General features: G+C 53.4%; 1 protein-coding gene and 1 long non-coding RNA gene across 21 annotated transcripts in view; both read left to right on the forward strand.

Moving 5' to 3' along the window:
• Nucleotides 1–22,548, forward strand: part of SUN1 (Sad1 and UNC84 domain containing 1) — a 52,898-nt gene that overhangs the window by 21,025 nt on the left and 9,325 nt on the right. For 5 of the 20 annotated variants that reach the window (XM_081791609.1, XM_081791599.1, XM_081791610.1 and 2 more), the window contains 16 exons: nucleotides 158–346; nucleotides 1,764–1,948; nucleotides 2,938–2,964; nucleotides 3,071–3,268; nucleotides 8,809–9,006; nucleotides 9,484–9,567; nucleotides 9,852–9,962; nucleotides 11,031–11,129; nucleotides 11,652–11,745; nucleotides 13,426–13,484; nucleotides 13,629–13,774; nucleotides 14,238–14,414; nucleotides 17,182–17,268; nucleotides 18,404–18,447; nucleotides 20,098–20,233; nucleotides 21,908–22,159. In XM_081791609.1, the coding sequence (XP_081647735.1) occupies nucleotides 158–346; nucleotides 1,764–1,948; nucleotides 2,938–2,964; nucleotides 3,071–3,268; nucleotides 8,809–9,006; nucleotides 9,484–9,567; nucleotides 9,852–9,962; nucleotides 11,031–11,129; nucleotides 11,652–11,745; nucleotides 13,426–13,484; nucleotides 13,629–13,774; nucleotides 14,238–14,414; nucleotides 17,182–17,268; nucleotides 18,404–18,447; nucleotides 20,098–20,233; nucleotides 21,908–22,159 (2,086 nt within the window). The remainder of the gene's footprint in view (nucleotides 1–157; nucleotides 347–1,763; nucleotides 1,949–2,937; nucleotides 2,965–3,070; nucleotides 3,269–8,808; nucleotides 9,007–9,483; nucleotides 9,568–9,851; nucleotides 9,963–11,030; nucleotides 11,130–11,651; nucleotides 11,746–13,425; nucleotides 13,485–13,628; nucleotides 13,775–14,237; nucleotides 14,415–17,181; nucleotides 17,269–18,403; nucleotides 18,448–20,097; nucleotides 20,234–21,907; nucleotides 22,160–22,548) is intronic. The other 15 variants (XM_081791602.1, XM_081791603.1, XM_081791605.1 and 12 more) reach the window with 15 other exon arrangements.
• On the forward strand, nucleotides 3,280–8,002 carry LOC145713271 (uncharacterized). Its single transcript, XR_014136315.1, has 2 exons — nucleotides 3,280–6,260; nucleotides 6,522–8,002. It is a non-coding gene; the product is annotated as an uncharacterized LOC145713271 (long non-coding RNA).

The following is a 22,548-nucleotide window of genomic DNA, read 5'->3' on the forward strand; positions in this document are numbered from 1 at the left end:
GTCTGTGGTGACTTCGGCTTTGTAGAAAAGTCATCACGCAGTCATGGCTGTTTTTCAGAATTTGCACCGGATTGTTATGTGACCTGTTCATTATTCAGTTTGTTTCGGCAACTTCCGTCAGCGTTATTTTCCTCTGACGAGTTTTTTTTCCTTCTAGTTCGAGTTATTCGTCTGATGCTCTGACTTTTGAGACTGAGCACAGATTGGACCCTGTGTTCGATTCTCCAAGAATGTCCCGCCGCGGTTTGCGCCTGGTCACCACCGCCTGTGCCACTGAGGACGGCCAGGCTGGGGACGCTTACTCCTGTGCCAGTAGCACTGCCTCCCTGAAGGACAGAGCGGCCCGGTAAGCACTGTCTTCCTTGTCACCGCACACGCTCTAACAACATGAAAACAAACGTACCAGCTTTTTGGTCTGTAAAACCACACTCTTGCACTTAAGTACACACAGCAGACTCACACTGTCGTCGCTGTGCTGCAGTGAGGACTGAACCTAATTCTGGACCATGTGGCCTGTCTGGCGTGGACGGTCTCGTGCAGGCCACGGTTTCCAGTTTTGCGTTTGCACTCAGACTCGGGCAGGGGCGCGGACACCCTGGAACATGCGCAGTGCCCGTCCACACGGCCGGCCTCGTAGCGGGAGCCAAATGCGGCTGTCCTCTGCTGTCATCCGAGGGGTGCCTTCCGACGATTGCGTGGCACTGTGGCCACCGTGGATGAGCTCTGCATTGTTAACGGCCATGTCTGTGTGTTAAAGTCTGCGTGAACTAACAGATGCATCATGACGGCCAGCCGTTGACTGCGTTCACTCGATTCCTGAGCTTTGCACGTGCCCACCACCACGCGCATGGCCAAGAAGAAGCAGAGTGCACGATCTTTGTGCCATTTAAAGATCGTGTTCTGTGGCTCACGTAAGAATGATGAGTCTCCGATGGAAATGGTCGGCTTTCACTCAGGAATGGGGTGGTTGTGTTAGAAGAGGCGGTGAAAGGCCAGCTTGAAGCCAGGTGCCCTGCCAGGGTTCCCACGTGCCTCACACTCACTGTGGGTTGGTTAGAGGATGGGCCCGCGGTTCGGCGGGCTCATGAGCGGTCGTGAGCGCACCTGAGGGCTCCAGTTGGCTCCACGGGCGAGACGGGGCCTCAGCTGCCTGGCCTCGGCCCGCCTGTTTCTCTGCCGCCGGGCGACGCCACGATCGGTTTCCTGATGTGCTGTGTTCACGTGCAGACTTGTGTTCCTGTCCCCCCGCTGCTCGTTCCCTTGAGGAGGGAGGTCCTCTCCCTGCCCCAGCTCGGTGCTTGGGGCTTTGTTGTCCGTGCCAAACAGGAGGACAGAAATGAGGCTACAGCCTTTCCTCGCTGTCCTTAATGCAGGGCCGGCTTCACCGGGGACCCCGAAATAGTGCAGGATGTGCGTGTCTGTGCACACATTTGTTCTAAAAAGCAGAAGGGTTAACTTTATACGTCATAATTTTTGTCATTAAGTCATTTTATTAGATTATTTTAAGTTTTAATCACTTTGGGGTCATTGGGCCTAGAATACTCTGAAAACTGTCCTGTATGTACAATTTTAGAAGCAGCTCTGGGACCCTGGCTCAAGGATTCCTGTTGCAGGTTAATAAGCGTTTCATTACAGCAGAGAAGACATAAGGAAACGTTGCCTTAAAAATACTACGTTCTTAAAGATTTTGTATCGGTAAAATACAATCGTTTTGTATTTCTGAGAAGTCTGTCAACTTGTCCCTTGTGTTCCTGTCTTCTTAGAACTGCAAAGCAGCGCAGAAGTGCAAGCAAGCCGGCTTTTAGTGTCCACCACGCCTCCAGGCAGGTCGTGTCCTCGGCCGTGGGCCAGGGCGGCGCCGGCTCGCTGTCAGGTGCGGCCTGTGTGCGGCCTTCTGTGCTGGATGAGTCTCTGATCCGTGAGCAAACCAAAGTGGACCACTTCTGGGGTGAGTTAGCTGCTGTTGGGTTCTCAGGTTGTCTTGGGGAGGAGGGAAGTCCCGGGCCAGGTTGTCCCTCTGCCCCATATAGGGTGGGAGGAGCTCCTAGAAGATGCAAGGCATTCCTCCAGACTCAAATACAGAATGCGGGCGGCGGCTTCCCTCTGCCGCTTCTGCTGGCCGCGCGCACGTGGAATCGTCTGTCGTGACGTGGAAGCTGAAGCAGTCTGGTAGTAGCCTGAGAACTCTCCTGCTAAGGGCATTACTTGTGTAGGCTGGCTGAGTACAGTTGTCACAGAGGTTCACCGGTGCGGTTTCAGGTTCAGACGGCTCTGAGCAGCCAGGCAGACACGGTATTTTCGAGTCACCGGGAAGCAGTCCCCGTGGATGTCTTGACACTAGAAAGCAGCGTGGGCTCGTGAGCCCTCTTGACTTTAGGCAGCAACGGTGTGACCTGGTCCTTGCTGCTGACAGTGTGATGGCCACGGGGAGCCGCAGCTTTCAGAGGGACGTGGCTGCTTGCCTGTGTCCACTGGATGTTCACGGCGGCCCTTTTGAGAAGATAAGGAGACCCAGATTAGCTCCCAAAATGTTGTGTGCTAATTCAGGCAAGCCTGGGAGTTGGCGCTCAGCTGGCGAGGGTAGCTCGTAGGCGGCAGAGGGGGTGGACGCCACCGGTGAGGTTTCTGCCTGCCGGTGCTTGAGGGCGCACGTTCTTCTCCCCTGATCCCTCCTCCGTGTCCGCCCTTGGGGTCCGCAGGTGTGCGTGTACAGGTGTGTGTTGTCTGCAAAGATGTGCTTTCTCCTGGCACCGAGAGATGGCGTCTGCATATAGTCTGGAGGAGTTTCTGTTAGTTGTAGGCGTTTCAGGAAGTGAATCTTGGCCGTTGCCAAAATGCCGACATATTAACCATTGTAACCTTTACTTTTTGTGTGTGTGGGTTTTGTTCTGATAATTTGAGCTCATGAGCAGACACGCGTATGTGTGTGTGTTTTAGGTCTTGACGATGACGGAGATCTCAAAGGTAATTATTTCAGTTCTTTTTTTAAATACACTTTTCAAGATGGAAGTTTTTGTAGGTATCTGCAGGTTGTGATAAACAGGTTCCCTCTACTTTCTGAAAACTTCAGGGGGAAATAAAGCTGCCGCTCAGGGAAATGGGGATCTGGCAGCAGAAACTTTCAGGAGCAACGGCTACACCTGCAGAGACTGCATCCTGCTCTCTGAGCGCAAGGACACGCTCACGGCACGCTCCACTGCCCACGGACTGTCGTCGCGAACATACTCGAGGGACGAGAGTCAGAAACGTGAGTCTGTCTCTCTCAAAGGTTAGAAAGAGATTGCATGTCCAGATATTTTCTTTTAATGTATACATACGTAACCCTACTTTTGTAGGCCTTTTAGCATCCATCCGCACTACTTTCTGTCATTGACTTGAATTCAAAACTGTGTGATAAAAGTTTAAGAAATGCGCCCAAGGGGCGCCTGGGTGGCTCAGTCGGTTGGGCTTCTGACTTCGGCTCAGGTCATGATCTTGCGGTTCGTGAGTTCAGGGCCCGCGTTGGGCTCTGTGCTGACAACTCGGAGCCTGGAGCCTGCTTCGGATTCTGTCTCTGTCTCTCTGCCCCTCCCCTACTCGCTCTCTGTCTCTCTGTTTCTCTCTCAATTATAAATAAAATAAAATAAAATAAATAAAACATAAAAAAAAATTAAAAAAAAAAGAAACGCGCCCCAAATTAGCTTTGTTCTTCCTTGTCCTCTTTGAATAAATTCATTTTCTGTGGCTTGTAGTTTTATACCCAGGAGTGCGTGAAGTTCTGTGAATTTGAACTTCGGGTGAGCAAAGAAGAGTCCTTCCCTGAAACCGTAGTGGCGCCACGCGGCCACTTTATTTTCCCACGAGATCATAGGCGTTCCCACGTATGGCGGGAACAGCTTCGTGGTGGTGCTTTGGCCTCGACGGCCGCAGGGGCTTATGTGCAGGAGATGAGCAAAGTGTGTTCTGTGCTGTTACTTCCGCTCCAGGGACGGTTCGGCTGGAACACGGGGCGGGGGCAGTCGTTGGGGGAGGCCCTCGCGGGAGGCAGTGGCCCTTCGCCCGGTGGAGGTGGGCCCCGTTCTGAGTCCCGGCTGCGCCCGCTCCAACAGGGAGGTCCTCGGAGGCGGCCCTGGAGGCGCTCGGCTGCCTCTCAGAACTGCCAGGGCTGCGTGGCTTTTCCAGGCGGGCCTGCGGGCTTCCTCCTGGCCCGGCACTCCCGGCTCTACTCTTGGCCCGGGTCCCTGAGGGGAGCGTGGCTGCAGATCCCCGGCCAGCTTCCGTCCGTGACTCCTGCCCCGTGATTCCCGCTCACCTCCAGCATGGAGAGGCCAGGGAGCCATGGCCTTGTTCCCGAGCTTTCGGCCACTCCTCTGTTTAATGCAAGCGCCCACATGCTGGGCCGGACTCGAGGTCCTCCTCGGGAGGACAGGGCAGGGCCAGTGGCCAGGAGGGTGACCCGTCATTTGTGTCTCACCATGTTCCCGGCTGTGCCCCGCATGTAAGGGCACGCAGTACTTTTCAGATGATTGTTTTGAGGTAATGAAGGATGGTCCCAGGACTGAGAGTTATTCCCATTTTAGCGTCTTACCCTGTGGCTCGAGTTTCTGGTTTTGTCTACTGTAGGTCATCGACACTGTTGGCTCTAACCTAGCAGAATAGGTCGAAGGGGAGGGGGCGGGGCCGAACGGACACGAGGATTCCGTTCCTGGCCCTTCCGGGTTGTGGAGCCAGTGTCACGGGGCGCTCTCCGCCCCTGGTGCTCTGGCCTGCGCCGCAGCCCCCTGCAGCGTGGCCATGCATGTCTTCTAGACCGGCGCACCAGGCATTAGCTTAGGAAGTTCGCTGGGAAGGGACGGGGCTAGCACCTGGACCCGGGTATCGTGCCTCCAGGGCGCTGTCCCCGAGATGCCACGCCACTTCCTGTGGGCTCACCATCGGGGGGAAAGCCCGGCACTTGACTGAACTCTGTGTCACCATCAAAGATGCTGTGTGTGTGGCTACATTGAGGCTGCATTTTGAAGCCCGCTGTCACCCACCAAGTGGAACACAACGTCGTTCTTCAAGTGGAAGTGCGTTCCACAGCCATCGCCTGGTGCAGCGATGGTGCTTACATACTAGTGGGGGTGGCCCCTCCCTCGTAGCATAGTGGAGGTCACGTGTGTCTATTACCCACAGCCACCTGTCCTCATCCTGACGCTGTAGGTAGGGGCCAGCGGCCCGAGCTCCGCTCGGATGGAGGAGCCAGTGCGGGTCTGGTAGTCGCCGCGGGGAGTCCCTCGCACTTTCTCGTTGAGTCGGTCTTGAATGTTTTTGTGGAGAAAACACATTTTTATTTGCTTTGGGCTTCTGTGTTTATCACCTGCCTTGTTCTTTTAAATTAGAACAGTGATCATATGACCAACACTAATTTACTACTCTTACAAACGTCTACTTCTCATTATTTGGGCAAAGTGTCTATCGAAGAACATTTGGAAACCGCAGAGATGCACAAGGAGAATTACAGTCTCCTGGACCCTTCCACCCAGAGCTAACCCCGCTACACGGTGGGGCCAGCAGGGTTCTCCCTTGATCGCCCGGTCCAGACCACGCTGCGTGAATTAACCCCACACTCGTTTTGTGTCAGTATTTTTGTTTTTAATTATGTTCTTGTTGTAAAACTTTGGAATGGTACGGCTAAAATAAGTTCCTTTCCCTTTTCCTTGTTCCTCCTCCACTCCCTCTGGTCTCCCTTCTAGAAGGAGCTGGTGCTGAGAGGAATAGATCATGGGGGATTCTTTTGCTTTTAAAAATGAGGTAAAATGCACATAACATCAAAAATTAACCAGTAACTATTTTACAGTTGACGATTAAATGGCATTTTTTAGTACATTCACAATGTTGTGCAACTCCCACCTAAATTTTGCTTTTTTGTACCTATGGAATTACGTGCTCTGTTTTGTCTTAAATGCACGCGTATGGCTGTGCATCTTTCGTCATTTTATGTGCCAAGTGAGAGCGACTTGATTTCTGACAGCTCTGTGATACTAGGTGCACGTGCCAAATTCTAGTTCATCAGTTTCGTATCCAGACGGACATTCAGGTTTTTCTGTTTGTATCCCTTTAAAAGCAGCGTTCATCGGGTGTGTCTCCTGCGTACCTATGTGTGTACGTGGGCAGATCCTTCCGTGCGGTGGAAAAACCAGAACGGGTGCGTTCGAGGCCGCAGAGCCACGTGGGTTCTGAGGACTGGACCTTTTGAGGTTCGGGTGAAGTACACCCTTGATGTGGTTCACATCAAAAAGGCTTTACATTTATTTTTTTATTATTTTTTTTTTTTAAATTTTTTTTTTTTCAACATTTTTTATTTATTTTTGGGACAGAGAGAGACAGAGCATGAACGGGGGAGGGGCAGAGAGAGAGGGAGACACAGAATCGGAAACAGGCTCCAGGCTCCGAGCCATCAGCCCAGAGCCCGACGCGGGGCTCGAACTCACAGACCGGGAGATCGTGACCTGGCTGAAGTTGGACGCTTAACCAACCGCGCCACCCAGGCGCCCCAAAAGGCTTTACATTTAAAAGGCTCGGACGTCTTTCCTTTGGGACATCCAGCCGTCGTCTCCAGAGCAGGGTACTGATGGGGTGCGTGCAGAGGGCCAGACTGGAGTCCTCTTAGGAAGCTGGGAGCTTGGGAGGAGCCTAGCGCCCACAGGGCCTTCCTGGGCCTCAGGCTGACCTGAGTCCTTCCTGTGTTCCCAGGGAAGCACCCAGGGGATCTGGAAACAGACTCTTCTGTAGTCTCTGTCTTGCCTAAGGCAACGCATAAAGCCCCCAACAAAAGGTAGAAGTTAAAGATAGGTCACTGTTCTGAAAAATTGTCACTTGTTGTGGTGGCTTACAGCAGAATTTTGCTTATTGGACCAGCCTCAGGCTCTAGAGAAAGAAGGACTTAAATGCCTGCTTCCTTTGGGTGAGTGCAGCAGAGCCACCAGGTGGGGTGTGGCTGTCACCAAGCGAGCAGATGCAGTGTAGACACAGCTGTGGCGGGCCAGCTGAGACACGAGGGCTGGACCCTAAGTCAGGAGAAGCCTCTGTCCTGAAGATGCCGCAGTTAGCAATTAAGTAGTTAAAACCCGTTTCCACTTGCACTTCCTACATTGATGTCACTCTGGGAAGAAAATGGTTTTGTGCAGTTTCGGGTTAAAATTTTTTTTTTAACGTGTACTCATTTTTGAGAGAGACAGAATGCGAGTGGGTTAGGGGCAGAGAGGGAGGGAGACACAGAATCGGAAGCAGGCTCCAGGCTCTGAGCGGTCAGCACAGAGCCCGACGCGGGGCTCGAACTCACGAGCTGTGAGATCATGACCTGAGCCAAAGTCGGATGCTCAACCGACTGAGCCACCCAGGCGCCCCCATGTGCAGTTTCAGTTTAAATAGATTCTCCAGGGGCACCTGGGTGGCTCAGTCGGTTAAGCGGCCGACTTCGGCTCAGGTCATGATCTCACGGTCCGTGAGTTCGAGCCCCGCGTCGGGCTCTGTGCTGACCGCTCAGAGCCTGGAGCCTGTTTCAGATTCTGTGTCTCCCTGTCTCTCTGCCCCTCCCCTGTTCATGCTCTGTCTCTCTCTGTCTCAAAAATAAATAAATGTTAAAAAAAAATTTTTTTTTTTAAATAAATAAATAAAAATAAATAAATAGATTCTCCAGTTGACTTCCCAGAGACTGACCCGCACTGTTTTCCCAGGACGGCAGCATGCGGGTCCCCGCCCCGTGTACTCTCGCCAGGGCTCCGTTTTTCCTTTTAAACTTCTGCCAACTTGGTGGGTAAAAAATGGAGTTTCAGTGTTTTTGATTATCAGGGAACCAGACCACGTATTACCTCTCAATAAGTTTTTTCTCTTTGTACGGAGCTTTGTAGCCAGTTTTCACTGGACCGTAGAACAGGAGAGTGAGCAGAGTGGGGACCGACCACGGTCCACGGGTTCCACGGTGCTTTTGGCACCGGACTCTAGGCCACAAATGGCCTCCATAAAAAAAAAAAAACAAAAACACCTCATCTTATTTCTTTAAAATCACACCCACCCAGACTTCAGCAGTCCCAGCTGGTCTCCTGCCGCACGCTGGCACGAGGGCCCCTGACCGGGCGGTACGGGGACCAGTCTCAGAAGCGCTTCTGGGCAGGCCCTGGCCTTGCCACCGGGTCTCCGTGTGAGGGGAGCTGTCAGGAATGCAGAGTTCCGGCAACTGGAACTTGTAGACCATTGCCCTGCACATTTTAGGTTAATAGGATGGACACAGCAGAGATCACGTCGTATCTTCTGAAGCTCCAGGCCCTGATAAAAAGCAGGACCGCTGAGAACTGCTGGCTTAGTTGTTCCAGAATCTAACTGCTCCTCCCAGGCGCTCTTGCCGGTGGTTTCTGGCACAGGCGTCTTTGCAGCTGCTGGTCGTATCTGATGGTCCTTTTGTAGGCAGGTGACAGAGTGAACTGGGCGGGCCAGAGGCCAGTTAAGGGAGGGGCTGTCGAGCAGTATCTAGATTTGGGGCGTACGTCAGCAGAATTAGGGTGCAGTTACCTCAGACTGGCTGTTTTGTGCAGGCTCGCCTGGGCCAGAGATCTGGCATCGGGCTCGCCGTTACGGGTTTGCCGTGTCGCTCTGCCTCTGTCAGGAGGTGACATGTGCCACGCGAGGCGGTGACATTTGTCGTCTGGGCTTTTCCCGAGTCCTCTCTGATGTACCTTTGAAGAGTTGGTTCTGCTCTTCCCGAGATGAATAATTTGGCTCTCTGACTTTTCAGGGGAGTAGATGTCGGCCCTGTGGGAAGAAATAACTCTGTTCACGGTTTTTCAATAGGCGGTGCCTCTTTCCACACGGATAGGATTTTGTGGCTGGCCACGGACACTTCGTCATCCCTGTCGTCATTCTTAGCCCACCTTTTCCGAGTGGTTTTAATGAAGCTCAATTATGAATCAGGAAATTACAAATTGAAAAGTTACGAATCAAAAGATCGTGAATCAAAAAGCTATAAGTCAAAAAGCCATGAACCAAAAGGTATTTAAATCATTTTTTTCCTCCTTTTTCCACCTAATCGTGCTTTCGAGGTGGAGAAAACACCGCTTTTCCTGCGTGGCGCTTTATCCACGTTGCTCCTCTCACGCCCTTTCCGCGGACTTTCTCGTGGTGCTTTGTCCGGGTCTTCCTGGAAGGGGCTGAGGGAACTGTCTAACATGTGCTGCTTTGGTTCTGTTTTCTGAAAGCGGACCAGCGCTTAAATGTTTTTCGAGACGCCTTTTAAAAAGCTAACGTACTGCACTTTCGATTCGTATTCCCTCTTTAAGGCAGAAGTAGCTTATTTGAACGGCACTTAGAATGTAGCCGTCTCCGGCCGCGCGTAAGCAGGCCCGTCCGTCTCTGTTGCCTCGGCTGTGGGTGCCCTGCTCGGCCAGGTGGGGCCCGCGAGTGTCTCCCGGGCGGCGCCCCGTCGCCCCGCCTCCGCGAGCGTCTCAGCCTTTTTTGCGTGTATTGCAGCTCTTTCCGGTCACTGTGGGACGGTGGATGTAGGAGGGCTTCTCAGAGAGGACGGCCGCCTCGGTGTAAACGGGGAGTCCCCGTGTAAGTATGGCCGCGCCGCGCGTGGGACGCTGGGCACCGGCGGGGGCCGCCGCGGGCGGTGGCGCGAGGCCGCGGACGCGGCCCCACGGCGCCCCGGGCGCGCGGCCCTCGCGGGGTAGCGCCGGCCGCCCCGGATTGCGTTGGCCGCGACGTGTCCGCGTGTGTATTTTCCTGCATAATTGCGTTTCCTAATGTTCTCAAGCCGCCATTGTTGCGCACGGTCGGGATTGACCAGGTCTGCGTGGGAGTCTGTCAGATTAACTGCTTGTCACCACCACCCACAGGCGATGACTGTGAGGGGAAGAAGCTCCTTGAAACGCACGCAGACATCCGCTTGCGGTCCTCGAGGCCAGAGAGGGTGGCGGGGGCCCTGTGGCCCGTCTTTTCTTACGCAGGTTGTCTCTCACACCTTCTGTTTTGTTCTTATCGTGTTCTTCGCAAACGCCGTGGCTCCTTGTTTGTTTGTGTTGTAAAAACGGACAGGAAGAGTACTGACTTTAGCTTGAAATACAGAGAACGTCTCTGTCGGAAAGCTCCTTTGGGACGTGTCGAGTGCAGGCCAAACGTCTGAGAAGTAACCTGCTTGAGGTGACACGACGGGTTAGAAAGGCCGGTCGTCCTCCCCTGGTGGAGCTCGGCAGGAGCCGTTGCCCTGTGCATCGCTCCCGTGACCGCCGTGTCCTGAGCCTTGGCGGCAGGGAGGTGTACGTGCACAATTACGTGTTTTCCAACTTACGCCCGTAGGTTTCTTGCTGAAGGGGCACCTTTTTTGGACAGTTTTTTTTTTTAAGCTAAACTTCAAAAGTAATGGCCTCTTAACTGTTAATAGAACATAAAATGATAGATTAAAAACTCCTGTTCAACGATGTTTCTTTCCCTCTCAGGCATGTCGGAATTAACAGCGTCAGGAGTCAACACGCAAATGCGTATATAACTTTCAGCAGTTTTTCTGCCTTATGTGATGCGTGATGTTTGATAACCAAAGTCTGTCGTTTTAGTCTGTTATCCAGCGGCACTGCCGTTTGTCATTCCAAAATACTTTTTCACCAGAAAGCGCTAACTCGTAGAATGATCAAGTGGAGACCAAGTCTGTGGCTTTGGAGTCACCGTGGTCTCACCTAGAGCACGTTAAACTGCCGGTGTGCACAGATTTTATCTGTTAGCTCCAGCGGTGGGCGTGGGGGTAGCTGCCCACCACCCTCAGGGCTTTCTGTAGGGGAGTCTGCCTTTCCTGCGTGGGGAGGAAGTGAATGCGGCGGCGTTTCATAACTGAATTTCAGAATCTCGCTCGGACTTAAATGGTTGATCGTCTTGTCTCCTTGAGCAGACTCTTGACGTAACTGATCTGAGAGTCTTGGTAAAATGCATCCTAGTGGGAATTTCTTGTACTGTAACTATGGAGAGCTGGTTTTCCGGTGTGAGTTTTGAGTGTGCCCCTCTTGCACGCATCTTGTCTATCACAGGTCACCTCTTGGTACAGATGCTGCAGAGGATTGGAGCTTCCGGATGGTTTGTGTCGAAGACACTGTTGTCGCTCCTTTGGTTGGCCGTGGTTGCTCCAGGTGGTTATTCTGGCTCTCTGTGTTAGCGCTCTCTCCAGGGCTTTGGGCAGCTAGTGCCTGCAAGAGATGACTTATCTAACCAGATGAAAGTTTCGTTTCAGGGCTACGTGCTTTGATCCTTGACATAACATGTTTCGTTCTTGGTTGCGTAGAAGTGCTAACACGCTGTGTTCTCGGGGGTGTGAGGGTGTGTGAGCGTCTTTGTTTCTCCTCTGCGCTGCTTGAGTTAACTGTAATTGAGAATGCATGAATTTGGGGTTTCCCCTTTTATCATTGTTTTGTGGCTCAGCATTCCGTATTGCTTTGTGCTTATGACGTCCCTGTGTTTGACTGTATGGATATTCCTGCCGTGACGATCGGCATCTTAATGCACGCCATCCCTGATTTCATCTAAGCATACTTACGTGATATTTGTTTGCACGTTTCCTCGTGCTCTCCTTTGGCCTTCACGAAAACTGTCTGTTTAGGAATTTGATTTCCCAAAGACCATTTCTTTAGAATGTTTGGTGTTTTCTCTTTTAGGGAAGGCAGCCTCTGGAATATTCTGGTGGCTAGGGATTGGATGGTACCAGTTTGTTACTTTGATTTCTTGGCTGAATGTGTTTCTTCTTACAAGGTAAGAAAACCAGTATCATGTCAACTCGATGTTTTTTGTTTGTTTTTGAACATTTATTTATTTACTTAATTTATTTATCTAGAGAAACAGCAAAGGGGGAAGGGCAGAGAGAGAGGGAGAGAGAATCCCAAGTAGGCTCTAGGCTGTCAGCAGAGAGCCAGATGCAGGGCTCAGACTCACGAACCATGAGATCATGGTCTGAGCTAAAGTCAAGAGTCAGACGCTTAACCAACTGAGCACCCCGGGCGCCCCTCAACTGGGTGTTTTAAAGAACTGACTTTGTGGGATGCCTGGGTGGCTCAGTCAGTGAAGTGTCCGACTTCGGCTCAGGTCATGATCTCGTGGTTCGTGAGTTTGAGCCCCGCGTCAGGCTCTGTGCTGACAGCTCAGAGCCTGGAACCTGCTTCAGATTCTGTGTCTCCCTCTCTCTCTGTCCCTCCCCCATTTGCACTGTGTCTCTCTCAAAAATAAACGTTAAAAAAATTTTTATAATAAAATACTGACCTTGTGCTAATTGCAGGACATAATTTGATTTGTTGGGTTTTTTGTTTGGGTTTTATTTGTTTTTATTTTTTTTTTTAATTTATTTTTTTTTACTGTTTATTTATTTTTGACAGAGAGCATGAGTTGGGGAGGGACAGAGAGAGAGAGGGAGACACAGAATCCGGAGTAGGTTCCAGGCTCTGAGCTGTCAGCACAGAGCCCGATGCGGGGCTCGAACTCACAGACCGCAAGATCATGACTTGAGCCTAAGTCGGACAGTCAACCGACTGCGCCACCCAGGCGCCCCTCTTTTGTTTATTTTTTTAATGTTTATTCATGACCTGAGCCTAAGTCAGATGCTTAACTGACTGAGGCCCCCAGGCACCCCTGATTTGATGTTTTATAATGATTTATGTTCTATTTACATTTTTATAGTTCAGTATATTAATGTCTTGCCTATTTTATATCACTTTATTTTTATTTCTTAATTTTTGAGAGAGAGACGGCACACGCACGTGTGCACATGCCTTTGAGGGGGAAAGGGGCGGAGGGAGAGGATCCTAAGTAGGATCCTGATGCAGGGCTTGGTCTCCCAACTGTGAGATGATAATCTGAGCTGGAATCCAGAGTTGGATGCTTAACCCACTGAGCCGTCCGGGCACCCCTGTGTCACCTAATAGTTTAATCTTTCAGACCACTTCTGTGAGAAAGGAAAGGCACCGTCATTCTTAGAGTACAGGGGTGACCCAGATCGGGAGGGGGATGGTCAGGACCGGGAGCCAGACCGGGCAGTTCCCCCGGCTCCCAGTGACCTTAGTGTGGCTAGTGACCAAAGCTCTTTAGTGCCCTGCGTGGCACCTTGCATGTCAAGAGTTAGTGAACATAGTCGATGGTTAATATGGGCCAGGAGACATCAGTTTATGGACAGGCTCCCCTGTAGGCGCCGAGGGGGCGCCTGGCTGGCTCAGTCGGGAGTCTGCGACGCTGGAGCTCTGGGTTATGTGTCCGAGCCCCACGTCAGGTGTGGAGCCTACTTTGCAAACAGACGGACAGCTGTAACTGCATTTCTCATACTGTCGACTTTCATTTTGAAGTAAGAGTGGGGTTCTTTGGTATAAAATTACGCAGAGAGGTAAAATGGAACGGCGATCCTGCCCTTTCTTTTTCCCAAGGTAATATTTTTCTTTTTATTCCTAGGTGCCTTCGAAACATTTGCAAGTTTTTAATCTTGTTCATTCCATTATTACTTTTACTAGGTAAGTAGAATTCGACCTACTTACCTCAGATGATTAACGGATACACGTAAAGGTGAAAGGAGGGAAAGAGGTGCGGACCTCAGGGCACGTGGTGCAGAGCGTTGTCTGTACATACACGTGCAGCTGGTCCCTCTCCTCTTCTAGGTGCAGGTCTGTCCCTGTGGGGCCAGGGACACTTCCTGTCAGGCCTTCCTGTGTTCAACTGGACACGTGCGCACGGAACCCAGAGGGTGGACGTCCCTGAGGGCACCTTCACACCTGAAGGCCCTCATCTGAGCCTGCCGCCAGAGGTAGCCACCCAGGAAGCCCCCTTCTCCGGCCTTCCCCATCCGTAGTCCTCACAGTAGGTTTTCGTACTGCTGGGAACAGGTGCCCTGCCCTGTGTTAGAAAGTATGTTTAAACACCAGATAGGCAAGGCTTAAGACTTGCTCCTTAAGTGTTCGGAGATAGTTTGGGTGATGCCTATTTAAATTTTCTCATTCCGTTAATTTTAATTAAAAAAAAAAGAAAAACGTGTACTACTTTGGAAAATACAGAGCGTATGAAGAAGAAAATACAACCCCCCCGTGTCTGCCACGTGGGGAAAAGCCCTGACGACGGCCATCGTCACGTTGTGTATCCGTAGCGTTTAGGGGACCTTTCACTGCAGTGTTTGGTTTGTGCTTTTGACTTAAAACTGCACTTCAGATTATTTGACGCCACACGTAGTTCCCCATTTGTGTCGCGGTTGGAACTTGCTGTCCCTGTTGTAGGGCGGCGGCGAGGCTTTCTCCCGGCGTCCGGTGAGCGAGGTGGAAAGGCAGGTGGCCTCGTTGTCTGGACAGTGTCACGGCCACGACGAGAAGCTCCGAGAGCTGGCAGCTGTGCTTCGGAGACTGCAGGCACGGGTGGACCAGATGGACGGAGACGGCGGCGGGACCCTGTCCCCGGTTAGAAGAGCGGTGGGGCGGCCTTCAGGGGCCACACGTGCTGGCGGACTGTCGGGCTCTGAGGTCGTGCCCAGCAGTTCCCCAGGGTCTGTTCTCTTCGTGGGGATGAAGAGTGGGAGAGGCACGGAGGGGACAGGTGGCCGTGCCAATCGGTCTTTGGGAGCCGTGTGCTGTCCCGTGACTGGGAGCTCCGGCGGGCAGCGCGGAGATCTCGTGCCCGGGTACCCCGCTCTGCAGGTGGCTCCTGGCCTGCGTTTTAATCTGAAAATGGCCTGTCACAATTCAGTGACGTTTCATCTCAGTAGGGATTTGCTTTGCACTTCCTGTCAACACTGATTTGAAAAGTTCAAGTCTGATGTAAAATGTCTCGAGGTCATCAAGCGGTTAAGAGTAGCTGCTTCTCTGTCCGGAACCCTGAAGAGAGTCTTGTTTATTTGGTATATTCTCAAGGAGAGACCTGTCAGTCCACTCTCCCCACGGCTGATGTTTATTTTCTTAGGTTCCAACATGCGTGTTTATTCAGTGTTTAGATACTTTGGATTGAAATCTTTCAAATACGGGTTGCCCCTTGCCCTAACAACCTGCTGTTCCCTCACGTCTCTGGTCTCGACCAAGAGCCCCCTCCCCACTCAGCACCAGAGTCAAGGCGTGAGCCCATCTCCCCTCCCTCACTGGTGCCGCTGGCCTCCAGCCTGGGCACCCCCAAGGCCCTGCGCAGAACCTGGTCCTGCCGTGTCCCTGGGCAAGCCTGCCTCTTGTCTCTAAGTGCCAGCACCCCCACACTTGGCCTCGGGGGAGCACTGCCCACCCCGTGGCCCCGCCCACCACCTTCCCCACCCACCTTTCAAGTCCCTGTCTTCTCACACCTGATGGGGACCAAAAGGAATGTTAGTGGAGTGAATGACCCTTTTCTCAACTCTGGTTTGGCCTGAGGAACATCACTAGTTTTCATTGTGATGTGTTGATAGCATGGGAGGACGCTCAGGTGACAGGGCACAGTTTGCACCTTCTCTGCACGGCCCCCGCTTGCCCCCAGCGTGCCCCCCACCTTGCCCACCGCTTGTCCCCCCGCTTGTTCCGGCTTACCCCTGCTTGCCACCAGTGTGGCAACTTGTCCCCCAGCTTGTCCCCAACTTGCCCCCAGCTTATCTCCTGCTTGCCCCCCAGCTTGCCCCCAGCTTGTCCCCCAGCTTGTCCCCACTTGCCCCCAGCGTGCTCCCCAGCTTGTCCCCAACTTGCCCCCAGCTTATCCCCTGCTTGTCCCCGCTTGCCCCCTGCCAGTCCCCAACTTGCCCCCCAGCTTATCCCCCGCTTGCCCCAGCTTGTCCCCCGTTTGCCCACAGCGTGCCCCCCGCTTGTCCCCTGCTTGTCCCCCGCTTGCCCCCAGCTTGTCCCTTGCTTGACCCCCAGCTTGTCCCTGCTTGTCCCCCACCTTGCCCCCCATTTGTCCCCCGCTTGCCCCCAGCATGCCCCCCAGCTTGCCCCCGCTTGCCCACGGCACGCCCCCCAGCTTGTCCCCAGCTTGTCCCCCAGCGTGTCTCCCACTTGCCCCCCACTTGTCCCCAGCCTTGTCTCCCGCTTGTCCCCAGCTTGTCCCCCAGCTTGCCCCCCAGCTTGCCCCCCAGCTTGCCATGCTTGGAGTGTTTGTACCTGCTCAAGGACCATTGGCGTCCTTCGTTGATTCCTCAGTCGTTGCTTATTTTTTGTTTTCTTGACCATAAAGTTGGGATGACTTCAGTCACGTCCCGCCGGCACAGTTATGACTGGTCTGTTCTTGTTGGCCAGGTGAGAACTTTGTAGACGGAAAGGGTGAGTGGGAACTTGGCCCGTTTTTTGCAGACAGGACGGGAATAGTGGGCAGGGTTGAAGCGCGTCCGTCTCGAGGGAGATGCCGGTTTGAAAAATAAAATAGCTGCACTGGATCCGTGATGCACCACCTACGGCAGTCCAGCTGTCCCCGCGGGCGGAACGCTTGTGGGTGAGCAGAGTCAGATCGGGTAGCACGTGGTCCTAGCTGGGGCAGCCCGAAATCCTGTCCCCACCGCGGGGGCGAGAGGACCGTGAAGCCCTTAAGAAAACGGTGGCGAGCTCCTTTGCCTGTGGTTTCGTTCCTTCTCTTGTGGAGAAAAGAAACGGTAGCTAAAAGCAGCAAAGCCGCAAACAAACCCAAGAATCCGTTTTAGCGTACTACAGATGACCAAATTTTATGCCTCCTGGGCTCGTCTTATTAAGCTTAGGTTATGAGTCAGCGTACGTGCAGATTTGCCCGGTTTGTCTCACGCCGTTTCCAGTATTTACCTGTGTGCAGTGTGAAATGCAGTCTCCTGGGGCTCACCTGTGCTGGAAAACTCTCCTCATCTGACGCGACTGTCTCCCGTGTCTCGTGTTGTGAGCGCGGAGGAGAGCTCACCTGCGCCGCGCTTTGTCCCTTTCCTCCCGGCTGCGCTCTGCAGCCAGGTCACGTGTGGCGCCCGGCCGTGTGGCGCACACCGGGAGCGGCTCACACGGCAGGGGCTGTCCGTGCAGCGTCCCCTGAGAGTCGCCAGGCGCCCACACGTTCGCTCGCATCTGGAGAAGTGGGACTGTGTCGAGCTCCGGGGTTCGGGGGGGGGGGGGTGAGGGCCCTGAGGGACCCTAGGGTGCCAGGCCGTGACCGGGCGCCCTCGAGTGTTTGGGGCTCTGCACGGAAACGACTGCCAGGTCTCGGCTGCTTGTTGGCGCCCCTGTACCATGCGCTCACTGCTGTTCCTTTCCGACCCTTTCCAAGACTGACTCCGTGACCTTCCGCCGGGAGCACGAATCGCGAATCTCAAACCTAGAGGACGTTCTTGGAAAGCTGACACAAAAATCCGAGGTTTGCATTCTCGACCTTTCACTCGCGGCCCCAGCAGTGAGAGGACATCGGGGTCGGCCCCGGCTGTCCCGCTCCTCAGCCTTTAAAGGGCCTCTTTAGGGGGCTTGCTGTCGTCCTTTGTAAAACTGAAAAATCTTTCTCACTGTTGCCTCCCACCCCTGGTAGCTCCCTTTCGTCGCGTTAGCGTGTCCGCCTCACGGACTCCGAGGTATCTGAGGGGGCCCTGAGCTCAGGTGGCAGCGGGGGGACCGAGCCGTGGCCGGCTCTCCAGGTTCCAGGGCCCCTCTTTCTTCTCCATGTCCCACAGCCTCCGCCAGAGCGACTGTGTCTGACAGACCAGATTAATTTTCTGGCGGAAGAGCTGTTATTATCAGGTATTGGTGAAGGCAGAGGAGGGAGGCCAGGATGTCTGCACTGATCTGAGCCAGCAAGACCATGGGGCGCTCAGATTCAGGGTCAGCGGGCACCTTCGGACCCAGCGTGGGCCGTGGTGCGGCCCTGGGGGTCTTGGGGCAGCTGCCGTGTTCCTGCCCAGGGGAGCCAGGCGAGCTCAGGTCACCCGCTGACCAGGGTCTCTGTGGCACTGAGGAGAGGTGGGCAGCCGGAGAAGGAAGCGAGAGGGCAGGGACGGCCTTCGCTTCGCTCTGTGCCGGGAGGACGCCCGCCTCCATTCGGTTACAGTTTGAAGAGGCGCAGTTCTCGACTCGCTGTGGTCTCGTTAGCGCCTGCGTCTCTGAACGGACCCTGTTCACCATCACATCTTTGTGTGTGTATTTGTCATTTCCTTATCCTGCCACGTTCAGAAAAGACTTGCCAGAGGTGGTGGCAGTGTTCCACTCCTTGTCCTGGGTGCTGGTTACGGGAGCTGCTTGTTTGGAAAATCCATCAGGCTGTCCCATGTGACGGGCACCGCTCTCTGAATACACATTGTGTGTGTGTGAATAGTTTTCTTTGAAAAAATAAACATCCCTCCCCTGCCAGCTAGCAGGCAGGTCTGGGCTTTGAATTAAAGGGAAAACTCACAGATAAATATATGTAGTTTCATATGGAAACACGTGGTTAATTGAGTGTCTGATCTATGAAATGCTAGTATGTAAGTCTTGTATTTAAACAGATTTCTTTCTCTCACTTTTAGGCCATCCAGAAGGAATTAGAACAGACCAAGCTGAGAACAGCTAGGTAGGATAATTTTGAATAAATTAAAATTTTGTCTTCTGTGTTTCCTTGTTGTGTGGGACAGAGCGGTCATTGACAGGACCCCGTGTGCACCTCTAGTTACTGGGCTTTGTGGGTGAACACATTCCCACGGCGTCTTGGTGGGCGACCCTTGGCGGCACGGACGACAGAGAGCCTCCCTGCGGGGCCCCGGTAGGAGGTGGGCTTCTGGGCCTGGACGCGCACCACCTCGGCAGCTTCTCCTGCGGGCCGCCCCTGGCCGTCCAGGACCGCCCTTTTGTAAGGGGCCTTCTCACATACAGGACGGGGGCGCTGTGCCACACCTCTGGACTGTGTTTTGGCCGCCTAAACAGCCCTGTCCCCAAGCAGTTTCTGGGGGCGTGCTGTTGGGGTCCTCACTGCCCCGGCCTTTTCTCTGGCACCTTTATCGGCTCCCCTGGATTCTTCTGGAAGTACGCCATTCCCTTCCCTTGATACGCTCGAAGCTGCACATCGTTTTCCGCACCCTCCAATTTTATCCATGTGGGCCCTGTGCACACCCACCCACCCCCAATTTGTGTTTGTGACACGACACCTGTGCCCTTCTGTCCCTCCTGTCACTCCTGTGGCTCCACGTGGGGGACCAGACGATGAGTTCTAACTTTGCACCTTCCTGTCTCTGGCTCTTAGATCCCGTATCACTATTTTAGACCCCATATATCCTTCCGTCAGGATGGATATGAGTGTTAACAGCACGTCTTAATTCCCTTTCAGAGCCTGTATTTCCACAAGAAGGTTTGTTGCTATGCCGATATGTGGATGCTAAAATGGTTTTCCCGGACTCTCCTGCCTGGAGACATGTAGTGTTGGTGGCTTACCAACCACAGCTGCCTCTAAGCAAATACAATATCACAATATTTTGCGTCATAATGTACAATTTCTACATAAAAATAGGAATTACTAAGACAAACTCTGAAGCCGTACGTTTTTCAGTTCAGTTAACCTGTTCCATTAGCATGAAAATTTCATGTTCAACATTGTAATGGTTGTTGAGAAATTTGTGTGATTTTAGATGTCTTTTTTATAGTTTTGAGGAGATAGATACAGGTTTTATTTTTATTATTTTTTATTTATTTATTATTCTTTTAACGTCTGTTTATTTTTGAGGGAGAGAGAGTGCCTGATGGCGAGCGGGGCAGGGGCAGAGGGGGAGGGAGACACAGAATCCGAAGCTGTGCTGACAGCTCAGAGCCCAACGTGGGGCTCGAACTCACGGACCGCGAGATCATGACCTGAGCTGAAGTCTGACCCTTAACTGAGCCACCCAGGCGCCCCTATTTATTTCTTTAGAGATGTGGGTTTTAAGTACTAAGTAGTTTTGAGAGCTTTCTCCTGCTACTGACAGCCGCTGGGAGTAAGTAGCATGTGTTAGACATCTTACCTGAACACCGGGGCACGTTTGTGTGTTCATGCGTGCACTGCTGTGGAAGAAGGTCTCTTTGGGATTTGACTTGAAACTTCTAAGTTTCCATGTTAAGGTGGGACAGGTCGCTGTGTTTACAGTATTGACTCGTCTGTGGGGTTGTGGGTCCCTCCACGTGTTTATCGCACGCGTTTACTTTAAGCGTGTGCGACTGGGGACGCCTGACTTCCTTCCTCCTCCCGATTTCCCAGCAGGCTTGAGGAAGAGCCGCACCTCCTTTCCATGGTTAAGCAGCTGGAACTGGAGCTGGGTCATCTGAGATCAGAATTGTCCACGTGGCAGCATTTGAAAACCAGTTGTGAGGAAGTCAGCACGATACACGGAAAGGCAAGTTGTAAAATGTTTTATCGTAGAAAATAAACACTATAGTTGAACTTTTATGTTCATGAACTTCAACTTTCTTTAGAACTTTCATTATATCTTAAGTTATTTACTTAGGTACGTGTTTATTTACTTTGAGAGAGCGTGCAGAGGAGGGGCAGAGAGGATCCCGAGCAGGCCCCATACAGTCAGTACAGTGCAGTGCAGAGCCCGATGCAAGGCTTCGTCCCACGAACCGTGAATGAGATCAGAGTGTGAGCTGAAGTCAAGAGTCGGACGCTTAACCGCATGAGTCACCCTACATCTGAAGTTTTAAACCTTTAAGATAGCATTTAACATTTAACATAAAATAGTTAATATTCAGCTCTCCTGGAGTTTCCTCTAGCACATTAGCACCTAGGTGTGCGTCTGTCCACACTTTGTGTGCAGATGGCCACGTGCCAATGTTGGTTTGGCGGCAGGCCATTTTGTACGTCTTTTCACCGGAGTAGATTCGCACGGCACTCCGATGCTTAGCTTCCTGTTGCCACATCTCCCGGTGATGTTTCAGGCCCCAGTTTCTTTGTGCAAAAGAGGAAATCCAGACATTTGTGCTGCATGAAAATGGAAAAAGAAACATTTGAATGGCAAAAGCTATCGTAAGTCAGAGTCGGACAGTAGATTGGGAAAAAGTGTCTGCGACACAGTTGATGAAATCATCTCTGCTCTGCAAAGAGCTCCTGGCATTGGCCACAGCAAAGACAGTGGGGACGTGGGCAAAGCACGTGAGCGGGTCACTCGTTTCCACTCCTCGGGTTTGCAGACGAAAGTGAACACCTGTCCTTCGGCCCTCAAAGTGGCCGCGAGAGGGAGGACAGACCCCCCCCCACCCCCCCCCCCCCAGCACTGACTCGGGGAGACGGCTTCCTTGTGGCTGGTGGGACTGGGTCCCTCCGCCCTCGTGGGGGAGATCTTGGGGTATCAGCCAGTTACACAGGTGCATCCTCCGAACCTGGCAGCGGCCCGCTTGGGGCCCCCGGCAGCAATGAGAGCGACAGGCAGACGGAAGCGCGGAGGCTGTGAGGAGCCTTGCAGGGTCAGTGCCGGAGGGCTCGCGGGGCTGGAGGCCGTGGCACACCTGTGGCCTGTGAACGAGGGCCGCCGCTCACGCGGGAGCAGGGCGTCCCTAGTGCGGAGCGCTGCGGAGCTGTGCGAGGGGCCAGGTGGGCCTCCCGGCCTCGCTGTGGGACTCCGTGCTTTCTCCTGTGCATCCGTCCGTGCCGCGTCCGTCACGGAGCCAGGGCGGGTAGAGCGAGAGCACGGGGGCGTGGCTGGCACGTGGAAGGTCACACGGGTGTTGTTTACGTGACCGCTTCCTTACCGCGCCGAGGTTGCAGAGCGGGGGCTCCTTCCTCTGTACGCCGGACCCATGAGTCACTCCCCCGGCGATGCCTGCTGAGGGGCGCGTGCAGGGCGACCACGTAGAGGAGCCTCCCTTCCCTCGGCTCTCCTGTAACGCATTCCGACGCTTTTGGAGAGCTCCTCGAGTTTAACGTGAAGGGAGAAAGTTGTCACAGTTACGTTACGGGTTTTGGACAAGGTCTGTGGTCCTTTCGAGGTGTTAAGGTGACAGAAGTGAAGCTTTTAGATGGTTTGGTTAAAACAGTAAGTTCACGTTCTGCTTACTAATGATTTCACCAGGTGGACGCCCAAGTCAGAGAAACTATCAAGCTCATGTTCTCCGATGAGCAAGGCGGTGCTCTGGAATGGCTGCTACAGAAACTTTCTTCCCGGCTCGTCAGCAAGGGTGATTTGCAGGGTTTGTTGCGGGACTTGGAGCTGCAGGTGCTGGAGAGCGTCACCCGCCACACTTCTGTGACACAGCAGGTCTCAGGCCCTGAGACCGCACCGTCTGCTGCGAATGAGGCCGGGGCTTCTGGGATAACGGAAGCGGTAAGTAGGCAATGGGAAACGTTTGGGGCGTGTATCGTGATGGAACTGATGACCTGGTTACCGAGCTGGCAGATCCCGAGGTCTTACCCGACGAGGGTCCCCCAGGGACGTGGTTGTGGTCGCAGAGGTGCTCGGCGCCGTGTGGGGTGCGGAGAGGGCGCCAGCTCGGCGGGCTGTGGCTGCTCTCGCTGCCGGTCAGCCGCTGCCTGGGGGCCTGGTCTCTGGAGCAGTGACCGTCGTGGCTGTGTGTGGGCCCCGGGTCAAGGGTGGTGCCGTCCCACCCCCACGTGGCGGCCCCGTGGTCTGGCGCGGGGCTGACACTCCCCGTGCCTGTGAATTCTGCTGCAGTTAACTGAAGATGCCTTTCTAGTAAGACATCGGGCCTTCCT

The sequence above is a fragment of the Panthera onca genome, chromosome E3 (genome assembly GCF_046562875.1).
Source record: "Panthera onca isolate mPanOnc1 chromosome E3, mPanOnc1 haplotype 2, whole genome shotgun sequence".
NCBI lineage: Eukaryota > Metazoa > Chordata > Mammalia > Carnivora > Felidae > Panthera > Panthera onca.